This window comes from Bos grunniens, chromosome 12, assembly GCF_055505025.1.
Source record: "Bos grunniens cultivar Pamir isolate PY7600 chromosome 12, Bosgru_T2T1.0, whole genome shotgun sequence".
NCBI classification, from domain to species: Eukaryota; Metazoa; Chordata; class Mammalia; order Artiodactyla; family Bovidae; genus Bos; species Bos grunniens.
Window position 1 is genome coordinate 72213810 of NC_141176.1, and position 24287 is coordinate 72238096.

Consider the following 24287-nt stretch of genomic DNA (forward strand, 5'->3'; position numbering starts at 1 on the left):
TGAACATTGGGGTACACGTGTCTCTTTCAATTCTGGTTTCCTCGGTGTGTATGCCCAGCAGTGGGATTGCTGGGTCATAAGGCAGTTCTATTTCCAGTTTTTTAAGGAATCTCCACAGTGTTCTCCATAGTGGCTGTACTAGTTTGCATTCCCACCAACAGTGTAAAAGGGTTCCCTATGATAGTGGTTTACACTACAAGGTTTGTTAAAAGTTCTTTTTAAAAAATAGATTTTTGAATGTTGCTTAACATTTAAGTTGGTCTGGATAAATCAGCTGCTGCTGCTAAGTCACTTCAGTCATGTCCAACTCTGTGCGACCCCATGGACTGCAGCCTACCAGGCTGCTCCGTCCATGGGATTCTCCAGGCAATAACAGTGGAGTGGGTTTCCATTTCCTTCTCCGATGCATGAAAGTGGAAAGTGAAAGTGAAGTCGCTCAGTCGTGTTCAACTCTTAGTGACCCCATGGACTGCAGCCTACCAGGCTCCTCCATCCATGGGATTTTCCAGGCAACAGTACTGGAGTGGGGTGCCATCGCCTTCTCCAGATAAATCAGCAGGCTTACATAAAAAAGCATATGTATTTACATATGCTGTCATTTTAATTCTTATAGGTTAGTAACACAGAATACATTATCTGGAGGGGGGATTGTTTCATTCTGTGAAGTTTTCATTCACTTTCAACATTTTTTAATGGAAAGCTATAAATATTTACAATAACAGCATAGTATAATGAACCCTCATGTACCCACCCCCAGCTTCAGCCAGAATCAGCTGGTGGCCAGTCTTGCTGCATCTCTACCCCTGCCAGCCCCATCCCAACCCCAGAGTATTGTGGAGCCGATCCTAGACCTCAGATCAGTTCATCTGTAAACATTTCATTATTTTTCTCTAAAAGATGGGAAAGCTTTGGGGGAAAAAAATCACTACTTTATTTCATCTGAAAAATACCTCAAATTCCTGAATATCACCCACCTGCTAGTCTGTGTTTACATGCTGCTGATCATCTCACTGAGAAATCTTCACCATTGTTGGAAGCCACACAAGGTCTGCCCCCTGCACTTGGCTGATGCCTCCTTGGTCCCGTTTAGTCTGTGAGGTTCTCTCACCACTTCATTTTTGACTTGTAATTTATTATTTAAGGAAACCGGAATGGTTTAAAATTTCTTTTTAATACTGCGTCATTTCACTGAGGGAGATTGTTTTTAGAAATGGCATTGAGTTTCACAGAGAATGGTAAGACGAAAGGTTTAACTGTATTTGGGGAATTAAATAAGATTAGTGAGTAAACCATGAGACCTAAACTTAAGTGACAGGAGAATACAATTGACAAAAAGCAAGGAAAAAGAGTAAATGATGTTAAATACTATGTTACTCTCTTGGGTTGTAAAAAAAAACAATGAATAATATCATTAAAGGTCTCCCCCTGGGGTCTCTTCAGTGCAGTCTGGATATCTGACTGTTCTTTTGTACTGTGAGGAAAAGACAGGGACAGATTTTCAAAGGTGTGGTATTGAAGGCTCCAGACCTGCTTTGTGAGGAAATCGTGATTCTCGTGGAACAAGGGCTTGAACATCATAGGTTGCATCAGATGTGTGTGTTCATGCTAAGTCACTTCAGTCGTGTCCAGCTCTTCAGCCCTATGAACTGTAGCCTGCCAGACTCCTTTGTCCATTGGATTCTCCAGGCAAGAATACTGGAGTGGATTGCCATTTCCTTCCCCAGGGGATCCTCCCAACCCAGGGATCAAACCCAAGTCTCTGTCTCCTGCATTGGTGGGTGGGTTCTTTACCACCAGCACCACCTGGGAAGCCCTGCATCAGGTAAGCAGCATTTCACAATGATGTGGACACACAGAATTGCTTGTTTAATGGGCCTGTTTCTTTACTTCAGGTTCTTGTTCATGGGTGACTGTATATTTGCAGAAATGATGTCAAGTTAGCAGGAATTAGCTAGATTTTTATTAAATAGTCTAGATACCATATACGGAGAAGGCAATGGCACCCCACTCCAGTACTCTTGCCTGGAAAATCCCAAGGATGGAGGAGCCTGGTGGGCTGCAGTCCATGGAGTTGCTACGAGTTGGGCAGGACTGAGTGACTTCACTTTCACTTTTCACTTTCCTGCATTGGAGAAGGAAATGGCAACCCACTCCAGTGTTCTTGCCTGGAGAATCCCAGGGACGGAGGAGACTGATGGGCTGCTGTCTATGGGGTGGCACAGAGTCAGAGACGACTGAAGGAACTTAACAGCAGATACCATATAAGAAGGGAAAGCAAATGCAGAACAGTGAGAACAGTAGCTCCCATTAATTCAGAGTCATTTTTCTGCCTTTCACACATGTGCATGCACACACCTAAAAAGGTTTATGAGTTATTCATTATTTTTTTTATTTAATTTTATTTTTTAACTTTACAATATTTTATTGGTTTTGCCATATATCGAAATGAATCCACCACAGGTATACACGTGTTCCCCATCCTGAACCCTCCTCCCTCCCCGTACCATCCCTCTGAGTCGTTCCAGTGCACCAGCCCCAAGCATCCAGTATCGTGCATTGAACCTGGAGTAGTGACTCGTTTCATATATGATATTATACATGTTTCAATGCCATTCTCTCAAATCATCCCACCCTCTCCCTCTCCCACAGAGTCCACAAGACTGTTCTATACATCAGTGTCTCTTTTGCAGTCTCATATACAGAGTTATTGTTACCATCTTTCTAAATTCCATATGTATGCATTAGTATACTGTATTGGTGTTTTTCCTTCTGGCTTACTTCACTCTGTATAATAGGCTCCAGTTTCATCCACCTCATTAGAACTGATCCAAATGTATTCTTTTTAATGGCTGAGTAATACTCCATTGTGGATATGTACCACAGCTTTCTTATCCATTCGTCTGCTGATGGACATCTAGGTTGCTTCCATGTCCTGGCTATTATAAACAGTGCTGCGATGAACATTGGGGTACACGTGTCTCTTTCCCTTCTGGTTTCCTCAGTGTGTATGCCCAGCAGTGGGATTACTGGGTCATATGGCAGTTCTATTTCCAGTTTTTTAAGGAATCTCCACAGTGTTCTCCATAGTGGCTGTACTAGTTTGCATTCCCACCAACAGTGTAAGAGGGTTCCCTTTTCTCCACACCTTCTCCAGCATGTATTGCTTGTAGACTTTTGGATTGCAGCCATTCTGACTGGCATGGAATGGTACCTCATAGTGGTTTTGATTTGCATTTCTCTGATAATGAGTGATGTTGAGCATCTTTTCATGTGTTTGTTAGCCATCTATATGTCTTCTTTGGAAAAATGCCTATTTAGTTCTTTGGCCCATTTTTTGATTGGGTCGTTTATTTTTCTGGAATTGAGCTGCAGGAGTTGCTTTTATATTTTTGAGATTAGTTGTTTGTCCTTTGTTTCATTTGCTATTATTTTCTCCCATTCTGGAGGCTTTTTCACCTTGCTTATAGTTTCCTTTGTTGTTCAGAAGCTTTTAAATTTAATTAGGTCCCATTTGTTTATTTTTGCTTTTATTTCCAATATTCTGATTCCCAGATCCTCAGGTTACAACTTCATTTCCTTCTTAGTTTTGAGTTTTTCCTGCTTTCACAGACAAGCATCTGCTTAGTCCATCTGATCTTCTGGGTTTCCTGTGAGCACACCATTTCTTTCCTTTTGATTTTCCTGCCCAGCTTGCTATTTCTGCTCCCATTTCTTGTACAGACCTTATCTGTCACTTACTTTAAGTATTACTGTGAAGACTTGGGTCAGGTGTTATCCCTTCTCTGAAAGTGGGAAGCTGAGGCAGAGATCGGCAAACTGCCTTTTTAAGAGACACTCATTCCTTGATAAAAACAAGTCCTGTGCCTTCGCCAGCCTGGGCCACCAGCTCTCACACCTGTGTATCTAGCACGGACCTTCACACCTGCATGTACAACTGCAACATGACACCACTGCGAGGTCATCTCAGGTTGCCCATGAGCGAAGTTCCCTAAACCTGCATCCACCACCTGCCCTAACTCAGTAAATGGAGACCCTGTCCTTCCCCTTCCTCACCCCAAACATCACAATCTCCTCTTCTCTTACAGCCACACCCATCCTGTCAGCAGGTCCTTTGGCTCCACCTTCAACATGTGCCTGGAGTGTGACCCCATCTCTCCATTCCCACTGCTCTCACTCTGGTCCTGACCACCGTCATCTCTCACCTCAATTATCTGGGAACCTCCTCACTTGCATCCACCCTCACCCTTCCCCACTTACTGTCTGTTTTCTGTAATGCACAGGAGTGATTTCTTAAATCCTCAAACCAGGTCTGTCCCCCTCCTCCTGTTACTGGAGTGCCCCCAGGCTCCTCCTTTTCTGTCTCTGCCCTCACTCCCCTCATTCTCACTCCGCTCTCCTGCCTCCTTATCCTGAACCCCTTGGGCATCTCCCTGTGGCCCCTGCAGTCGCCCCTCCCTCTGTGAGCAGCAGCCTCTCCAGGTCTGCCTGAGCCCCTCCCCAGTCAGATCTGCTCACACCATCTCTGAGCAGAGCCCTCCCCCACAGTGTGGACTCACTTCCCTCCTTCACTCTCCATCCCCTTGAGCCGGCTTCCTTTTCCTTCCTGTCCTCAGTACTTGTGCTCAGGTTAATTTTCCATATCATCTGTCTTCCGTCATGGAAAGAAACTCTAGGAGCTTTGTTTCTTCACAGCTGAGTTCATTGTGCCCAAAGCAATGCCTGTCATACAGTAGGTCCTCAGTAAATATCTGTTAAAATGGTCAAACACATAGATGCTGTGCAAAACTACAGAATGAAAACAAATGAAAAACACTGAGAGGTTTTTTTTTTTCTTTTTTTTAATGTTCAAGGTCACAGTTTAGTTACTCTGACTTATACCCACTGCTCTAGCTTCCCAGGTAGCTTGGTGGGAAAGATTCCACTTGCCAGTACAGGAGACACAGGAGACACTGATTCGATCCCTGGGTCAGGAGGATCTCCTGGAGGACAAAACAACAAACCACTCCAGTGTTGTTGCCTGGAGAATCCCATGGACAGAGGAGCCTGACAAGCCCTAGTCCATGAGGTGACAAAGAGTTCAATACGACTTATCAGCTGAGCATGTATGCACATTAATCAAATACTTGTGTGAGGAACTAATGCTAAAAATGTAAGAAGGTAGTAGAATACATTTTATATATTTTTCCCCTTTTCTATCTGTATAGGATTTACAGCTTTTGGAGGAAGGAGATCTAACTGAAATAGGAGAAAGAGGAACCCCGCTGAGTGAAGGACAGAAAGCCCGGGTCAGCCTTGCCAGGTAAATGGGGTTTCAGTTGCCATCCTGCCCCTCCTCCTCCACGGATCCTAGTGGACATAAGCACACAGACCCCACTCACTGGATGGGCCTGTGTGATGCAGGGTCTTGGCCCTTTCCCTGGGCTCCTGGAAGGAATATAAAGTTGTTGGACAACATCATGATTCAGAGATGAGACCCAGGGAGTGTGAAGTGTCGTCTCCTGACGTCTCTCTGTGTTTTCTAGAGCCGTGTATCAGGACGCAGACATCTACCTCCTGGACGATCCACTCAGCGCAGTGGATGCAGGAGTCAGCAGGCACTTGTTTGAACAGTGAGTTTGTTCCTGTTTTCTATTGTTTCTTCTTTCCAAGTGCCCTTCAGAAATGATGGAAGAGAGCTCAGAAAGGTCTTTATGCTCCAGGAGACTCAGCTCCCTCTGCCCTGGTGTCCCTCCCTCACCTCCCTTCCCTCCACAGAAGATCCATCGTAGAGAAATCTTGCCTCATGAAGAGGTCAGGACAGGAAAATACAGCAGGTGCTTCCAGTGTGTGGGGGCAATGGGGTCCGTGCTTTAGAGAGTCAGGGATAGATGGCAGCTTCCCTCCTGCTACTTGCGGTTGATTGCCAGACACTCCAGGTGGATCCAGATGCCAGGAATAAGAAAGACGATATGGGGTTTTAAAATCAGAGAGAGAGACTCTATGACTCGGTACTTGGCTGCTAGTTTTTTCCCTCCATTATTTGCTTAAGGCACGTTAGAAGTGAAGTTTTCAGTACTGACATAGGGCTTCCATGGAAAGACCCTGTTGGTTTATGCTTGTTATTCTATCACTTTGGAAATAAAGTCTTTATTAAGTCTAGACTTAGTAAATTCTAGAATTTGAGAATCATGTATTCCACATCTGAGTATGATTTGGATCATTGCATGTTATTTCATGGATGCTTATTAGAATTAATACTTAGACCTACAATGTAGTGTCACCTATAATCTGGCTTAAGTCTTGACTCTCATTCCTGTTTCTAAAATGTTGAACTTGTCAGTGGCTCCTGGTTGGCTATACAATGACTAAAGTAGAACAACTCTGATTCTTTTCTATGTATAATGTGCCCTAATACACACTGACTGAGGCCTCTTATGGAGTCTAGATTGGCCTTTTTGAAAGCCTTGCAAACTTGTTTTTCTTCTAAAACAGCCTTCACATCTCCCCCATGGTCAAGTCACTTGCTGTTGGTCACTTTGTTAAAGCCAATGAGCCTTCCAGCTGCACTTATAAACACCCTGCTGTGTGCACTAAGATCAAATGCCCTTACGGATGTTATTTCATAAACCTCTTAGTTTACAAGAAGGACAGTGAGCCAGGAAATGGGAAGGACCCACACTGGGCAGAATAAGGGAGACTGGGACGCCCAGCTCTCATTCCTGCTTCTGAAGAACCTGTATCTATGTGGAGCTTGTTAAGACAGATGCCTGGAAAAAGCTCAGCCTAGTCAGGGTTTAGAGGGTTTTGATACAGGATATTAAGTGCGGAATGTAAAGTGGAAGTGTCAGCTGGAGGCTTTCACTGAAGTTGGAAAGGTCCCTGTGCCTGGAGCTGGGCAGGAAGTGTCATGGGGGCCTGAAGGTGGGGCAGGTATGTGGAGGCTGAGAGGAGGACCCAGTCCTTTGCTGAAGGAAGAGGAGAAGAAGCTCAGGTGTGGAGGGAGGAGGAAGCAGGGCTGTGAGGGGAATAGCAGGCACATCTTCGCCTGGAAGAGGCGGGGTGTGCAGCACAGAGGAGCTGTTTGGGAATTCTCTCTGTCAGGTCCTGTGTTTCTAGGACTGTGCCTGTCCAGGCTACTCTCATAGGACACCAGAGCTGGGTGGCTTAGAAATAACAGAAGTTTATCTCTCAAGGTTCTGGAGGCTGGAAAAGTCCTAGTCAGAGTGCTGAAAGATTCAGTCTGGTGAGGGTCCGATTCCTGCGGCCTCATGTGGTGGCTGAGGTGAGAGCCATGTGGGTCCCTTTTATAAGGACACTAATCCCTTGCATGGAGGCTCCACCCTCATGATCTGGTCCCTCCCCATGGCCTCACCTCCTAATACCAACACAGTGGGGATTAGGTCTCAATGTATGACTTCTGAGGAGGAAAACATTCAGTCTATAGCAAGTTGTCACAGATGGGGGTGCTCAAAGAATAGAAATTAAATTTCTCACGGTTCTTGAGGCTACAGGTTCAAGGTATGGGTGGTTTGGTTTCTCCTGAGACCTGTCTCCTTGGCTTCTGATCACATCCCCTCACTGTGTCCTCGCACGGTCGGGGTTTTGTCTACTTGCAGTGAGCAGGGGCTACTCTCTAGTTGTGGTGCGTGGACTTCTCATGGTGATGGCTTCTCTCGTTGCAGAGCCCAGCTCTATGGTATGTGGGCGAGTAGTTGAGGTTCCTGGGCTCCAGAGCACAGGCTCAGTGGTTATGGTGCATGGGCTGAGGTGTTTTGTGCTTGTGGGATCTTCCTGGGTCAGGGAAGAATCCCGTGTCTCCTGCACTGGCAGGTGGATTCTTTGCCACTGAACCACCAGCGAAGCCCCCTTTTGTATATTTTTGCTTATATGTCTATTGCCTTAGAAGACTGACCAAAGAAAACATAGGTATAATTTATGTCAGAGAATGTTTTTCCTGTGATCTCTACTGGGAGTTTTATGGTGTCATGTCTTATGGTTAAGTGTTTAAGCCATTTTGAGTTTATTTTTGTGCATGGTGAGGGGGTGTGTTCTAACTTTATTGATTTCATGCTTGTGTCTCTGTCCTTGTGTCTTAGTCTCTTCATCTAAGCACACCAGTCAGATTAGATTAGGTCCAGTATAATTAAGGGTAATGATTACCTCTTTAAAGTTCATGACACCAAATTCTAAGGTACTGATGACTCAGGTGACCACATGTGAATCTGAGGGGACGTGACTGATTTACAGGAGGTCCAGAATAGCAAAGCAGAGACTTCAGCAGGGTCTGCAAGTTTGAGAGGGAGGCCTGTGAGGAGCTCTGGGCTCTGGACACTAGGAGCTGGCTAGGAGCTGGGATTCCACATCCACTAAGCAGGCTTTGTTAGACTTTGGTGGAACCTGACCTTGTATAAAACGTGCTTGGTGTTGGGGTGATAAAAGAGTTGTGGAGATGGATGGTGGTGATGGTTGCACAGCAATGTGAATGTACTTAATGCCACTGAGCTGTAAGCTTAAAATAGCAAAAATGGTAAATTTCATGTTAGGTATATTGTAACACACATACAAACCTGAATAGTAGCACAGAATCCTTGAGAACAAGAGGGAACAGGGCAGATCACACATGGCATGGTCCCCAGCTGTCTGATCCGACCTCCCCTTTCCCAGCCTCTCCTCTTCATGACTTGATGAATTTTCCCTTAGAGAAGTGCCTGTGTCTTATCATCAGTTCAGTGACAGGAGCTTGTGCTGTGACAGGGATTTCCCACCCCCACCCTCCTGGCATCCTGAGTAGCTCAGCCTCCTTGTTCCCAGCACCCCACCCTGAGCTCACAAATGTGTGTCACCCCATCTTGTGAGCATCTGCACAAGTTCTCCATCACGGCAGGAACAGATTCTGCTAGTCATTGCATCTGTGTTACATGGAGGGGAGAGCAAGGCATTTTGGTGCCAAGTACAGGGTGCTGATTGCAGAAGTTCTCCTGAGTTCTTTTTCAAACACTGGAGATATTTATAAAATCTTTTCAGATATTTTGAGTATACCGCTTTGGATATATACTTGATAGAAGCAAGCTTAAGACTGTTGTTTGTAATCAGAACCACATTCTCTAGGGAAAGTTAAAGCAGAGAGCGTGAAAGAAATTTAGGAAACCACTCAGCAGCAACTGGAGAGTGTTCTCAATTCAGAGAATCAGATGGAACAATATGCTGTGAGGTATGGTGGTCGTGTGGAAGCTTAGTCAAAAGGAGGGTTTTGTATTACAAATGAATGAGTCACACTTTGCTTGCTGTTAACAGTTTCGTTCAGTCATGAATTTATATTCAAGGTCATTGAGGTCCATGACTTTTACAGCTTTATGCTGTGAACACAGTGGATTCTATCAGCTACAGAAGGTGAAGGCCTTATGTGAATTGATGCAGTCTCACCTGTGTCCAGCCATGGATCCCATCCTGGTTCAGCCCAACATCACTAGACCCCTGCCTCCTGCATCATCAGACCTTGGGGTCTGTCCTGATCAGACTCCCACACTGCTGTCTACACAGCTCACCCTCCTGTCTACACAGCTCACCCACCTGCTCCAGCCCTTCACGGACACACCTCCACCCACCACCACATTCACAAAGCAGCTCCAGGTCCTCAAACAAACAGGCTTCCTTGCTGTCTGCTCCCATCAGCCTTTCCAGTTCATCTGCACACCCACTCGGTGTCCAGCTGAGCTGGCTCTGTGGGGGTCCTTTCTCACTCCTGTCTGTCTGTACATACTGGTCCGTCTGTCCCAGAGCCAGGGAGCAGTGCCCCAGGACACAGAAGGAAGGTGGAGTATGGGACCTGCCATTCCCTCCTGCTCCTCCAGGGGGCGCGGTGCCCTCTGTCTTCCCCCAGCCCTCAGTGGGTGCACTTGACCATTTATGAGTCCCCCTGCCACCCATTGTAGCTCAGTTGGGAAAGAATCTGCCTGCAGTGCAGGAGACCCGGGTTCGACTCCTGGGTCAGGAAGATCCCCTGGAGAAGAAAATGGCAACCCACTCCAGTATTCTTGCCTGGAAAATCTCATGGACAGAGGAGCCTGGCGGGCTACAGTCCATGGGGTTGCAAGAGTCAGACAGACACGACTTAGCCACTAAACCACCACCATCGCCTGCCACCCATAAACTATGAATTCAGGAAAACACCTCAGTCCAGCGTGTTCTGTCCCAGGAACCCTGTACCTGCTGTGTCTTCTTCCAGGATGTTTCCCCACTTAGTCTCAGGGCTCCCGTGTCTCCACATCTAAGACAACAGCTGCTCTTCTTTTTCCTTCAGAGCACAGGTCACAGCCCAATAGTGGGTTTTCTATGCTTGCTCACTGTGTCCTCTACACGGTGCAGAGTATTGTCTTCTGTCTTGACCTGTGGGTGGATCCTCAGCACTTAGGACAGTGCCTGGCTCCTCAGCAAACTTCTGCTGATTGAATGAATGGAGGTGGGGCCTCTGTCTTTCTTGTATCGCCTCCACCACAAGATGCGTCCCCTCTTAATAGAGTCCTTATATAGGATTATATGTGGGATTATAGGATTAACACAGCCTTTATACAGGAATAACTGTTATACAACTGGTTGCTGACTCAGTCATTTCTATGGCATGACTTGGAAATCTTTACAAACTTGGAAAATAGTGTATTTTTCTAGTGATATGGATAAAAACATCATTTACGAAAAATTCAAAGGCATTAACTGATCTCTTCATTGTAATTATTTGTATTACCTCATCTGTGATGGGATGTTAGGAACAAAACATCTTAAAACTTTTGGGTTGGTTCATCTTGGACACAACACCCTGTCAGATTTGATTAACATCCACTTTAAGGGATTATTGGCAGGCAATTGTGAACCAAGGAGAAAAAAATCTGTTTTAGCACTAAATTTGAAAAGCTGTTAGTCAAGAAACTTAGGTATGAATGCTGAGCTAACACATGTCAAAATGTAAAAATGAATCCTTTTGGACTTAGCGAACGTATGGTATATGTGTTTACATTCCAGAGTCTTGTTTTTGAACACAGACTCAGTGTCCAGAGTGTCTCCTTAAGAGTTTTCTGACCCGAGTCCAAAGCACATGATTGCTCATGTTTAGGGAGAAGTGGAAAAGAAAGCTGACATTTGCTGAGTAGATTAGTGGTTTGATTTCTCAGAACATGTGGATGAGTTGTTTGATCTTGTTTTGAGATGAAGAAACTGAGGTTGAGTTGCTCATCTGATGTCAGGCTCATGAGAGGGACTGAGCTGCAGCCTGCTGCCTCCAGACTCTCCATCTGACTCACTCACAGGCTGAACTCTGGTCCAGGTTCCTGCAATTTGCTCTGCAAGGGGCTCGGACTCCCAGAGTACCTGCCTGAAGCCCTGCCTGTGGTCACTGGGGCCCCAGACCCACTTGCTTCCCTGGAGGGGTTGTGGACTTTGTGGGATGACACTGGGGCTGAGTTCCTAGGGGTCTACATTTGAAATGTAGGAGTAGATTTTTGGTTGTTTGTTTTTTACTGTGAAAACAATTTAAGGTTGAATAGTGAGGGGTGTCTTGACTAAGAGAACTGGTGGGTGCTCTGAGTCATTGGGTGATTTCCACTGTGATTTGGGCCATTTGGATTCTGTTCTTTTACTTTCGTATGTGGAAGGTGTTCACTCCAAATGAAAGACGTGATTCCTGGAGGGAACTGGGAGTTGTAGTGACTGATGGAGGCCACTCTGGCATTCATTTTCTATCTAATATTCTTTGGGAACATGTGTCTAGCAAATGCACTCTGGAAAAGATTACCAAGAACCTATTAATATTTTGTTGTGAATATTTACATCATTATAAATAATCTCCTAGAAAGCTGTCTAAGAATGTACACAAGTTTTAAATGACATAGATCCCTCTTCTCCCATTCCCGAATAGCAATAAAATAGTGTTTTAGTTTAGTCAAGTTTTGAGATCTCAGTATTACTCAGTTGTTTTCCTTTATGAAACGTAAATAATTGTTAAGCTGAGTTTTAGAGGAAAAAACTTAGCTGTTTTTGCCTCCTTCAATAGACTGGTTTTAAGAACTTTTTATGGCACTAGATTCAAATTTGCTGCTGATAAATTTAAGAAACTAGTTGGATTAATTGATTTATGTTTATTTAATTTTTATTATCGATTTGGTATTTAAACTAAAGATCTTTCACTGCTGTGTGGTCTTTGTCTCACTGTTTTCAAAATATAGGTTTTCAGTTTGAGGCATTCCATTAATGTGCTTTTGCTTACTGTGCCTTTTATATTTGTAGGTGTGTTTGTCAAGCCTTGAAGGATAAGATCACAATCTTAGTCACTCATCAGTTGCAGCACCTAAAAGATGCAAGTCAGATTCTGGTATTGAAAGATGTAAGTAATTTCTAGAAATCCGTGGAATTGCGAACACTCAGTTATGTTGAAGGACAGACCTCCCTGCAGGTCACTCTCTTTGAGTTCATGGTAAACGCCCTCTTCTCCCTCAGTTTTTGCCCCCTTCTTCTCAGAGCTGGTGTTCATGCCTTGGAGAATGAACCTAAAGCCCTGTAGAAATGTCATTATCACACTCTAAGCCATATAAACCCTCAAGTGTATAAAAGTGCAACCACAGTGTTATTGAATCATCACTATTCTAATGAAATTTGTTAAGGGTAATGTTGCAGTTTTATTTAGAACTTTTTAGTTTCTTCTTCCATGACTTAAGTCAAAGTGTATCACTTAGAAATTAGAGATTCTAAGATCTGTTGGTATCCAGGTCATTGTCATACATAGTTTGCCAAAAGAGCATCTTCCATTAATACCAGACGCGAGGCTGGGTAGCTGAGCACCCGGGTCAGAGACGTCCTCTCTACTGGTGTCCCAGTCTCTGGTATCCCTGCCGAGGCCTCTATGTGCCCAATATGTGTGGGAGCCTGTGCAGCAGGAGGACAAGGCCCTGCCTTCCTTGCACTCCTGTTCTGATGGGGAGGATGTGACAAAGAGGGTGATGTCCTGGCTGCCGGCCTGAGGAGCTGGTGCTCCACGGGGTCTGAGTGACATGAAGGTGGGGGCCACACAGTCACCTGGGGGAGGGGGTCTGAGGCAGGGGGTCCTAAGGAAGGAGCTGACCTGGCAGGTTGGAGGAACAGCAGGAAGACCAGAGTGTCTGAGGAGAGTGAGCAGGGGGATGGGAGGAGCTGGTCTCTGAGCTGTGGGCAGGGAGCCCGGAAGTGGAATGGAAGTCTTGGATGGTCCAGAGCAGAGGGGGGATGTCATCTGATGTGGGAGTTAAGAGAGTCCTCTGATGGTCACTGGAGGGGTGACAGAAGAAGCAGTCAGGAGTCTTAGTAAAGCTGAGAACACAGAAGTGTGAGCTCAGGCTAGGGTATCAGTTTCTAGAGCTGCCGTATCACAGCACTGCAAGCTGGGTGACAGCAGGACTTTATCGTCTCCTTGTTCTGGAGGCTACAAGTCCCAAATCCAGGTGCTGGCAGGGCCATGCTCTCCCTGAAGGCTCCAGGGGAGAATCCTTCCCTCCAGCCTCTGGTGTTCACCGGCCTTCCTTGGTGTTCCTTGGCTTCCAGCTGCAGCACTGTGGTCTCTGCCTCTGATGTCTTGTGGCCATCGTCCCCATGTCAGTCTGGGTCTCTTCTGTTCTCATAGCAACATCAGTCTTATTGGCTTTAGGGTCACCCTGCTCCAGTGTGACCTCATCTTAACTTGATTACATCTGTGAAGACCCTGTATCCAAATAAGGTCATCACGTCCCCAGGTGTCATGTTTGAGCACATCTTTTTGAGGAGGGGGCACCATCCAAGCCACAACTCTTAACATGGTTGGTGGTGTGTTGGAGATTAGTGAGAAGTGTTCAGACTTAGAGGTCATTGATGCTTCACTCCTTGGCTTGTTTACCTCTGGGCCTCAGCACCTCTGTCATTAACCCCTGACTGGTCCATAGGCCCTGACTTCTGAAATGAATCTCTGCTCTAAGAAAGATTATTAAGATACAGAACCCCTAACTCTCTAGAAGCAGTTCCATGTGTCAGCCCTTCTCCACTCCTCTAGGAATGGGGGGAGGGGCTAAGGGTTCTCAAGCTCGAGAGCAGTTGATTTCATGTGCAGAGGAGGCGATTCTAGTGTGTAAACCCCAGTGTTGACAGTGTTATGAGCACAGGATCAGTGGGCAGGAGTGTAACCTATTTCACCCATTTCTAGATTTTTTGGGGCCCCCTTAGTGCTTCCTTTGAGGACACTACCCCAATTTTAGTACTAATAAAACAACTATTTGTCCACTGGTGAGCACCCCTGCATGAATTGGGGTCCATCCTCATTGTCAGGTCCCTCTCTTCACAGCAGATGGGGGATGGCTGTCCCCTCATCCCCCCGGAATTGTCAGTGCTTGACTGTTGAGTGAAGTTGCTGTCTTTGTACCACCAGTCATTTAAATTTGCATATTACAGATTTGATGTGGTGAGTGGTAATTTCACTAAAGAGGTATGTGAATTTCACCTCCCAAGTGGAACACGGCATAATATATCCTGCATCATTTTCTAGTTCTGCAGTATCTGATGGTACCCAGATGCTTTCCTGCATTTCTCCCAGTGGACCCCCTCGAGGGAGAGGGGGAGAGGGGTCCCCAGCGAGGGTCCTGGTCATCCCCCTCCACCTGAGCTGCCTTAACCAGAGCTGCTCTCATTTAATGAATTTTGCGTCCTGAGATTTTTTTCACTAATGTTTTATTTGCTACTGAGGGAAGGAGCTGAGTCTGGTTTCAGGGGTCAGAAAATAGTAAAACATCTGCAGACATTATTTTAAATGAATTTGTCAGGGAGAGAAACTGTGCAAGGATATGTCACATGTGTTCAAAGAAATGATTTGATTGGCTGTATTTTAAGCAGTTGCCTGATTTGGGGAAGCCTAGCTGGCTGCTTGTGGTTGGTCGTTCCTAAGTTTTATCTCAGATCTGAGTGAATTGATTCTGGCTTAGGTTTTGGTTTGTGGACACAGACTGCCAAGGCTTTAGAGCCACTCCAGTCCCATGGCCTCCTTGTTTAATTACTTTATCAGGTGGAATATTGAATTTTCAGTTGGGAACTTGCTGAGTGTGTGGGGGCAGTTGTAGAGACCATGGAAATGCCTTTCATGGATTTTCTGTCTGGGGCTGGTTCCTGGCCAGTCACATGATAGTGTGACAGTGACAGTGGTCAGTGAAGATTTAATGAGAGACTCTTACCTGTATGCAGATGTGCTTGTGCCCACCTCTAGGTTAAGTTTAAATTTCTTTCCTGGAATTGTCACATGAGGCTTCTCTCACTTTCCATGTTGTGTAAAAAGACTGTGCTGATCCTCCCTAAGTGCCCAGGGTAGTCATGTCAATGGCCTCCATTTTTAACACATGAACACATGTTTTTTTCATATCCCCCAGCACGTAACACAGGGACAGGGTTTAGCAGAGAACACAATGCTCAGTTCTGTACTGAGTTAAGTGAACTAGGTTTCTCAACAAGAATTCTAGACCCAGGCATCATTTTTTTTTTCTAAAATGATAATTTAAGACCAGATAACTTCTCTTGATTAGTATTTAGGTTGGTTTAATATTATCAACTTCACTTTATTTTGGGGGGCTCCAAAATCACTGCAAATGGTAAGTGCAGTCATGAAATTAAAAGACACTTACTCCTTGGAAGGAAAGTTATGACCAACCTAGATAGCGTATTCAAAAGCAGAGACATTACTTTGCCAACAAAGGGCCGTCTAGTCAAGGCTATGGTTTTTCCAGTGGTCATGTATGGATGTGAGAGTTGGACTGCGAAGAAAGCTGAGTGCCAAAGAATTGATGCTTTTGAACTGTGGTGTTGGAGAAGACTCTTGAAAGTCCCTTGGACTGCAAAGGAGATCCAACCAGTCAATTCTAAAGGAGATTAGTCCTGGGTGTTCATTGGAAGGACTCATGCAAAAGCTGAAACTCCAATACTTTGGCCACTTCATGGGAAGAGTTGAGTCATTGGAAAAGACCCTGATTCTGGGAGGGATTGGGGGAAGGAGAAGAAGGGGATGACAGAGGATGAGATGGCTGGATGGCATCACCAATTCAATGGACATGAGTTTGAGTAAACTCTGGGAGTTGGTGATGGACAGGGAGGCCTGGCGTGCTGTGATTCATGGTGTCGCAAAGAGTCGGACACGACTGAGCAACTGAACTGAACTGAATGTTATCAAATATAAATTAATTTATCTCAAAATTTTTATTTTAGGGGATAACGGTGGAAAGAGGAACTTACTCTGAGTTCCTGAAATCTGGGATAGATATTTTTTCCCTTTTTGAGAAGGGGAATGAGCAGTCTGAACCATCTTCAGTTCCAGGAACTCCCAGTCTCATCTCTGAGTCTTTGGTTCAGTCTTTCAAGTCTCCCAGGCCCTCATTGAAAGATGCAGCTCAAGAGGACCAAGAAGTGAGTTTCTCATCCTACAACACACCTGGGTCTGTCTGCCCTTGGTGGTCTCATGGACCTTCATCTGCTTTGCTCATGACATCTTCATTAGTCCCAAAGCAGACCCTAAGGTTCCCAAAGTCTTGTTCCATGGAATTGGTAGAGTTAAAAGAGCATGAGGGGAGCAAGCCTGCTTGGGGTTCCCCTTTGAGTGTAGGATGGAGAATCTTATGGAGACCAGAAGTGGGTGCACTGCTATGAATTTCTGAGTGAATGTGGCTCACACGGATTGAGGACTCTTCAGTTTACCACAGTTATATCCTACTCATGCTGATTGCCCCCGGCTTCTTTTATGTATCCAGAGGCTTAACGTGAAGACCGTGTTAGACTGAGTCCTGCTGTTGCCACATTAAATCAGCTACTTTTCCTGTATGTTGGAATGTTCTAGCATTGCATGTGACTGATAGTAGTATTTTTGCCTCAGTGTCAGATGGTTTGTGATAGGCCAGAGGTAATGTGGGCAAAGGACCTGATACATGGTAGACACTTCGGTGTTAGTTCCCATCCTCCTTTCTTACCCTTCAAGACTGAGAACCACATCTTATCGACCTTGAATCCCAGGGGCTGGGGTAGAGCCAAGGACATTCTAGCCTCCTGTGACTGCATAATGCATTCTAAGTCCTCCAGACAGAATTGCAGAAATGCACTAGATCTCCCTTAAAAACATACACAGATATTCCTTGACATCCAAAGCCAGGAGCCTGGATGATTCTGATAAGTATTTGGATTAGTTTTTCACTTTCTAAACTCAGGAATCACTTTTTGAAATTTAGGAACCAAATAGATTCAGATCATATGCTTGCAACGTGCTGTCCAAACTCCTCTTTAATGCTTCTTTGAACTCAGTTTACTGTATTTGGCTAGAGTTTTGAGCCCCAAGTATGTTTTACATTTCTGTCATTAAATGACACAGTCATCTCGAGGGATACATTAGCTCCATATCATTTTGTGTGTTATTTTAGAGGAAGTTTCTACATTTATACATTAATTTATTTTGATTTGTGTGTGTTGAGAGTCATGTGCTATTTTAAGCAAAGCTCCCCAACAGTGAATAACCTCATGTGAATGCGTTTGATTATTTCTCATAGATTCCTACGAGTGGGATGTCTGGGTCCAGGGGTAAACACATGTGTGATTTGACCAGATATTCCCATACCTATATCCATAGGAGATGGACCATCCTGCACTCCTACCAGTGTGTGGGATATTTCTGATTCCCACAGCTTTGCAGTGGAGGGCATTGTTGAACTCTTGAAATTTGGGGTTCATTTTTAAAATTTCATCTCTTACTGCCATTTTTCCCTCCTAGACTGAGAATATACAGGTTACTCTACCTGTAGAGGACCATTTGGAAGGAAAAGTTGGTTTTAAGACCTATAAGAATTACTTCACAGCTGGTGCTGACTGGACTATCATCATCTTCCTTATTCTAGTAAACATCGCAGCTCAGGTACGTAATGGAGTTTATTTTGGTTTATGCTCTTGGCTTGATATTTATATACTATTTATACTGTAATTTTATAATTCTTTTTAAATATTTGTATTAAGAGATTTATCTCAAAGACTTGGCTCATGAGGTTGTGGGATCTAGCTTGGTGAATGTGAGATCAGAAAGGCAGGCCTGCAGGCTGGAACCTCAGGGAGAAGCTCACTCTGCTGTCTTGAGGCAGAATTTCTTCCTCCTCCAGGAAGCCTTGGGTTTTTTTGTTTTGTTTTTTTTAAAGGCAGCCTTTTTATTTTTTTTTAATTTAATTTTATTTTTAAACTTTACATAATTGTATTAGTTTTGCCAAATATCAAAATGAATCCGCCACAGGCATACATGTGTTCCCCATCCTGAACCCTCCTCCCTCCTCCCTCCCCACACCATCCCTCTGGGTCGTCCCAGTGCACCAGCCCCAAGCATCCAGTATCGCGCATCGAACCTGGACTGGCAACTCGTTTCTTACATGATATTCTACATGTTTCAATGTCACTCTCCCAAATCACTGGATGAGGTGACCACAGTGTTAAGAGTGATCTCCTACTTAGATTCTGATAATGGATGTGAGCCACATCCACAAAATACCTTCACAGCAACATCTAGACGACTATTTAGTTCAATCACTGGAGACTGGCCCAGCCGAGCTGACACCCAGGACTGACCATCACTGTACCTGTCAAGCTTTTTGCTCTGAAAAATCCCAACATTTGTTCTGTTGTTACTGACTTTGACAGTCCACTTGGATTTGCATTGAAGTACATTATATCTGGGGAGCAAATTCTTCTAGGGAAAAGGGGATTTCTTTCAAAAATATTAACTTGTAAGATGCCCTCCCCTGACCTGTGGTCATCTGGGGTGTGGGGTTTGGTGCAGACCTGAACCGGAAGGACTGTCTCCGTGTTCTGGGGCCTTTTCGTCCCCCATCCTAGTGAGCGGGGTGTGAGGCTCAGTGATGTCAGTGTGTGAGTGACTGCTGTTTCCTGCTCCAGGTTGCCTACGTTCTGCAGGATTGGTGGCTTGCATTCTGGTGAGTGATTCCTGCTCTGACCCAAAATGCTGTGAAATCTACATGAAGCCTCACTTTCCCACAGAGTCAGGGTGACTGACCCTCACGTAGTTTCCCTGAAGAAAGATGAAAGTTCCTGTGGGTGGTGTGTGATCCCCATGTGGTCTCTCCCCATGTCCCCTCCCTTTAGCAGCTTCTTCACAGACAATTTTTCTTTTCTTTTTTTGAACTTTTAATAATGTTTTGAGATATGGCTGATCAACAATGTTGTGATAGTTTCATTTGAATAGTGAAGGGATGCAGCATACATACACATGTATCCATTCTCCCCCCCCAAATTCCCTCCCATCCAGGCTGCCACATAATATTGGGCAGAGTTCCATGTGTTATACAATAAGTCCTTATTGCTTACCTGTTTTAAATATAGCAGTTTGTGCATGAACATCCAAAGTCTCTAACTATCCTTCCCCTTGGCAATCATAAGTTCATTTTCTAAGTCTGTCTCCACAGATAATTTTGAAAACTGAAAGTCATGATTCAGATTTTTAAAAGGGAGATACCCACAGGGCCTTTCAAGCTGGGAAACACTTTTCAGCATAATATACATTTCTTGAATTGAGGTAATTTTTTTGTGATATTTGTATAAATTCTATGTATATCTATAGTGTAATATTTTTTACTTCCTGTTCCATAGGGCGAATGTACAAAGTAACCTGTATTTTGGGGTATATGTAAAAGAAGATGAAGATGTAGTATTCGTTCTGAACTGGTACTTAGGAGTTTATTCAGGTAAAGTTGAGTCATCTGCTCTATAATACCAGAGTTTAAGGTGCTTAAATGAGTCTGTGTGACCAAGAGTGCTCCAGAGTAATTAGGTAATGTCTTAATAGATTAAGTATCTGAATCGCATTTTGTCTGTGAATTAATTAGAATAATTATTTTAAATATCTACTAGAAGAAAAAAGGTTGAATGAAGACTCTTAACTTGCTCCATACTGGATTTTGGTAGTTAAACCAGGATTGCATATTGAGAAAATCAGCCACTGGAAATATGTAGCTACTGTGTATTCTAGTAGATGCTTTAGCTAAATCTTATATCATTATATGGATGGGCAAGGGGAACAGAAATGAATCCCCACCCTGTGGTTCAGGTTGTTCCAATTCTGTCTGAATAAAACCTGGCTTTTACTGATCTTGGATGAAATCCTCTGGCAGCATGGGCTGCAAGTAAAAGCATTATTCCCTCCCAGGTGTGCAAAGCTCCCCTTTCCACACTGCTCATCTCCTGAGCTTCACTAATAACTTGAGAAGCTAAGCAGGGGAAGTCCAGTGTCTGGAATTAGGATTCCTTCTCTTTCTTACCCTGAGATTATAGTGTTACCTCCTCCCCAACTGTGTGATTAATTCAAAATTTGGCTTGCCAGACTAATATTAACTATTAACATGACTCTCTCTATTCACAAGAGTATTTAGGATATATATATATATATATATATATATATAGAGAGAGAGAGAGAGAGAGAGAGAGAGAGAGAGAGCATAGCATTACATACTATTTAAAGGATGTCTTTAATAAATTTTTAAATGCTTTCTTTATCCATTCATCTGTTGATGGACATATAGGTTGCTTCCATGTCCTAGCTTTTGTAAATAGTGTTTCTATGAACATTGGGGTGTGTGTGTCTTTTTGAATTATGGTTTTCTCAGGGTATATTCCCAGTAGTGGGATTGCTGGGTCGTATGGTAGTTCTATTTTCAATTTTTTTAAGGAACCTCTATACTGTTCTCCATAGTGACTGTAGCAATTTACATTCCTACTAACAGTGCAAGAAAGTTCTCTTTTTCCATACCTTCTCTAGCATTTATTGCTTGTCTATTTTTTGATTATGGCCATTCTGACTGGTGTGAGGTAATACTTTATTATAGTTTTGATCTGCATTTCTCAAATAACGATATTGAGCATCTTTTCATGTGCCTCTTGACCAACTGTATGTCTTCTTTGGAGAAAGGTCTATATAGGTCTTCTGCCCATTTTTTGATTGGGTTGTTTGTTTTTTTTGATATTAAGCTGCATGAGCTGTTTGTATATTGTGGAGATTAATCCTTGGTCAGTTACTTACTTTGTAATTACTTTCTCCCATTCTCAGGGCTGTCTTTTTACCTCATTTGTTATACATATATACACTGGATCAGGGGAGAAGGGGGCTCCCCGGGTAGCTCAAATGGTAAAGAATTTGCCTGCAATGCTGAAGACCTGAGTTTCATCCCTGGGTGAGGAAGAACCCCTGGATAAGGGAGTGGCAACCCACTCCAGTATGCATGCTCGGAGAATTCCATGGACAGAGGAGTCTAGTGGGCTACAGTCCATGGGGTTGCAAAGAGTTGGACATGACTGAATGACTATCACATGTACACTGGAATATTACTTATCCATAGAAAGGAATGAGATTGGGTCATTTGTCAAGAGGTGGATGGACCTAGAGTCTGTCATACAAAGTAAAGTAAGTCAGACAAAGAAAAACATAAAAAATACTTGTATTAATGCATAGGAATCTAGCCTTTTCATGGATCACTGCCTTATCATGGCAAAGAGGTTTGTATAACTCAGTGAAGCTATGAGCTATGCCATGTAGGGCCACCTAAGACAGATAGGTCATAGTGGAGAGTTCTGACAAAATGTAATCCACTGGAGGAGAGAATGGCAAACCACTCCAGTGAACTAGCCATGAGAAACCCATGAACTGCATAAAAAGGCAAAAAGATATGACACCAAAAGATTAGCCCTCCAGGTCAGAAGGTGCCCAATAAGCTACTGGGGAAGAACAGAAGATAACTACTAATAGCTCCAGACAGAATGAAGTGGCTGGACCACAGTGGAAACGTGTTCAGTTGTGGTTGTGTCTAGTGGGGAAAGTAAAATCAGATGCTGTAAAGAACAGTATTGCATAGGAACCTGGAATGTTAGGTCCATGAATCAAGGTAAATTGGACATGGTCAAGCAGGAGATAGTAAGAGTAAACATAGACATCTTAAGAATTAATGAACTAAAATGGATAGGAATGGGTGGATTTAATTAAGATGACCATTGTATATACTACTGTGGGCAAGAATTGCTTAGAAGAAATGGAATAGCCCTCATAATCAACAAGAGTCCAAAATGCAGTTCTTGGGTGCAGCCTTAAAAACAACACAATGATCTTGGTTCATTTCCAAGGCAAACCATTCAACATCTCAGTAATTCAAGTCTATGCTCCAACCACTGACCGAAAAAGCTGAAGTTGATCAGTTCTATGAAGACCTAGAAAACCTTCTAGAACTAAATGCATAGTCCCAGAGAATAGCAAGGAGAGTTTGAAAGCCCTTCTTTGTAGCCTTTCTTTATACAAAGAAATAGAGGAAAAACAACAAAAAGGGTAATGCTAAACATCTCTTCAAGAAACTTCGAAATATCAAAGGAACATTTCATCCAAAGATGGGCACAAAAAAGGACAGAAATTGTAAAGACGTAACTGAAGCAGAAGATATCAAGAAGAGATGGAAGAATACACAAAATAATTATACAATAAAAATCTTAATGACCTGGATAACCACCATAATGTAGTCTGTCACTCAGAACCAGACATTCTGGAGTGTGAAGTCAAGTGAGCCTTAGGAAGCATGGCTGCCTATAAAGCTACTAGAGGTGATGGAATTCCAGCAGAGCTATTTAAAATTGTAAAAGATTTAAATTACTGCACTCAGTGTCAGCAAATTTGGAAAATCCAGCAGTGGCCACAGGACTGGAAAAGGTCAATCCTCATCCCAATTCTCAAGAAGAGCACTACTAAAGAGTTTTCAATCCACCAGACAATTGCACTCATCTCCCATGCTACTAACATTATGCTCAAAATCCTTCAAGCTATGTTTCAGCATCATGTGAACTGAGAACTTCCAGATGTTCAAGCTGTGTTTAGAAAAGGCAGAGGAACCAGACATCAAATTGCCAACATTTGATGGATCTTAGAGAAAGTAAGGGAATTCTAGAAAAGCATCTACCTCTGTTTCACTAACTAAGCTAAAGCCTTTGACTATGTTTGTCATAAAAAACTATGAAAAACTCTTAAAGAGATGGGAATACCAGACCTTCTTACCTGTCTCCTGAGAAACCTGTATGCAGATCAAGAAGCAACAGTTAGAACCCTGTATGGAACAACTGATTGGTTCAGGATTGAGAAAGGAGTACAACAAGGCTGTTTATTGTCACCCTGTTTATTTAAATTATACACAGAGTACATCATGTGAAATGCCAGGCTGGATGGGTGTCACTGGAATCAAGATTGCTGGAGAATATCAACCTCAGATATGTGGGTGATAGCACTCTAATGGCAGAAAGCAAAAAGGAACTAAAGAACCTCTAAAACTGAATATTAAAAAAAATAAGATCATGGCATCCAGTCCCATCACTTCATGGCAGATGAAGGGGAAAATGTGGGAACAGTGACAGATTTCCTCTTCTTGGGCTCTAAAGTCAATGTGGATGGTGACTGCAGCCATGAAATTAGAAGACAGTTTCTTCTTGGCAGGAAAGCTATGACAAACCTAGACAGTGTGTTAAAAAGCAGTGACATCACTTTGCCGACAAAGGGCCGTATACTCAAGGCTATGGTCTTTCCAGTAGTCATGTACAGATGTGAGAGCTGGACTATAAAGAAGGCTGAGCACTGAAGAATTGATGCTTTAGAACTGTGGTGCTAGAGAAGACTTGAGATTGAGAGTCCCTTGGACAGCAGGGAGATCAAAACAGTCAGTCTAAGAGGAAATCAACCCTGAATACTCATTGGAAGTACTGATGCTGAAGCTGAAACTCCAATACTTTGGCCTCCTGATACAAGCAGCTGACTCACTGGAAAAGACCCTGCTGCTGGGAAAGGTTGAAGGCAAAAGGACAAGAGAGTGACAGAGGACGAGCTGGTTGGATGGCATCACCAATTCATAAACTTGGGCAAACTCTGGGAGAGGGTGAGGGACAGACAAGCCTGGCGTGCTGCAGTCAGTAGGGTTACAAAGTGTTGGACGTGACTTGGTGACTGAACAACAACATGGAATAAAAAAAAAAAAAAAATGGTACAGATGAACCTATTTGCAGGGGATGAATAGAGTTGTAGATGTAGAGAACAGATATTTGACACAGAGCGGGAGTGGGGTGTTGCGGTCCTTTAATGGACCAGAACCTGGTGGTCTGGAGTTGACAATAAGACAGTGAAAGAGAGAGAGCCAGAGGGAAGGGGGGAGGGGGAGAGAGAGAGAGAAAGACATGGGGACCCAAGCTCTGATGGAGCAAAGGTGCTTTAATGCTCTTTCTGTGAGTAT

At 43.8% G+C, this 24287-nt stretch overlaps 1 protein-coding gene across 3 annotated transcripts in view; it reads left to right on the plus strand.

Moving 5' to 3' along the window:
- LOC147361883 (ATP-binding cassette sub-family C member 4-like) overlaps positions 1 to 24287 on the plus strand; it is a 228636-nt gene that overhangs the window by 38101 nt on the left and 166248 nt on the right. For 2 of the 3 annotated variants that reach the window (XM_086328629.1, XM_086328630.1), the window contains exons 12-18: positions 5205 to 5299; positions 5523 to 5609; positions 12256 to 12352; positions 16213 to 16410; positions 17759 to 17899; positions 18922 to 18959; positions 19633 to 19727. In XM_086328629.1, coding sequence (XP_086184755.1) covers positions 5205 to 5299; positions 5523 to 5609; positions 12256 to 12352; positions 16213 to 16410; positions 17759 to 17899; positions 18922 to 18959; positions 19633 to 19727 — 751 coding nt within the window. The remainder of the gene's footprint in view (positions 1 to 5204; positions 5300 to 5522; positions 5610 to 12255; positions 12353 to 16212; positions 16411 to 17758; positions 17900 to 18921; positions 18960 to 19632; positions 19728 to 24287) is intronic. The other variant, XM_086328631.1, reaches the window with a different exon arrangement.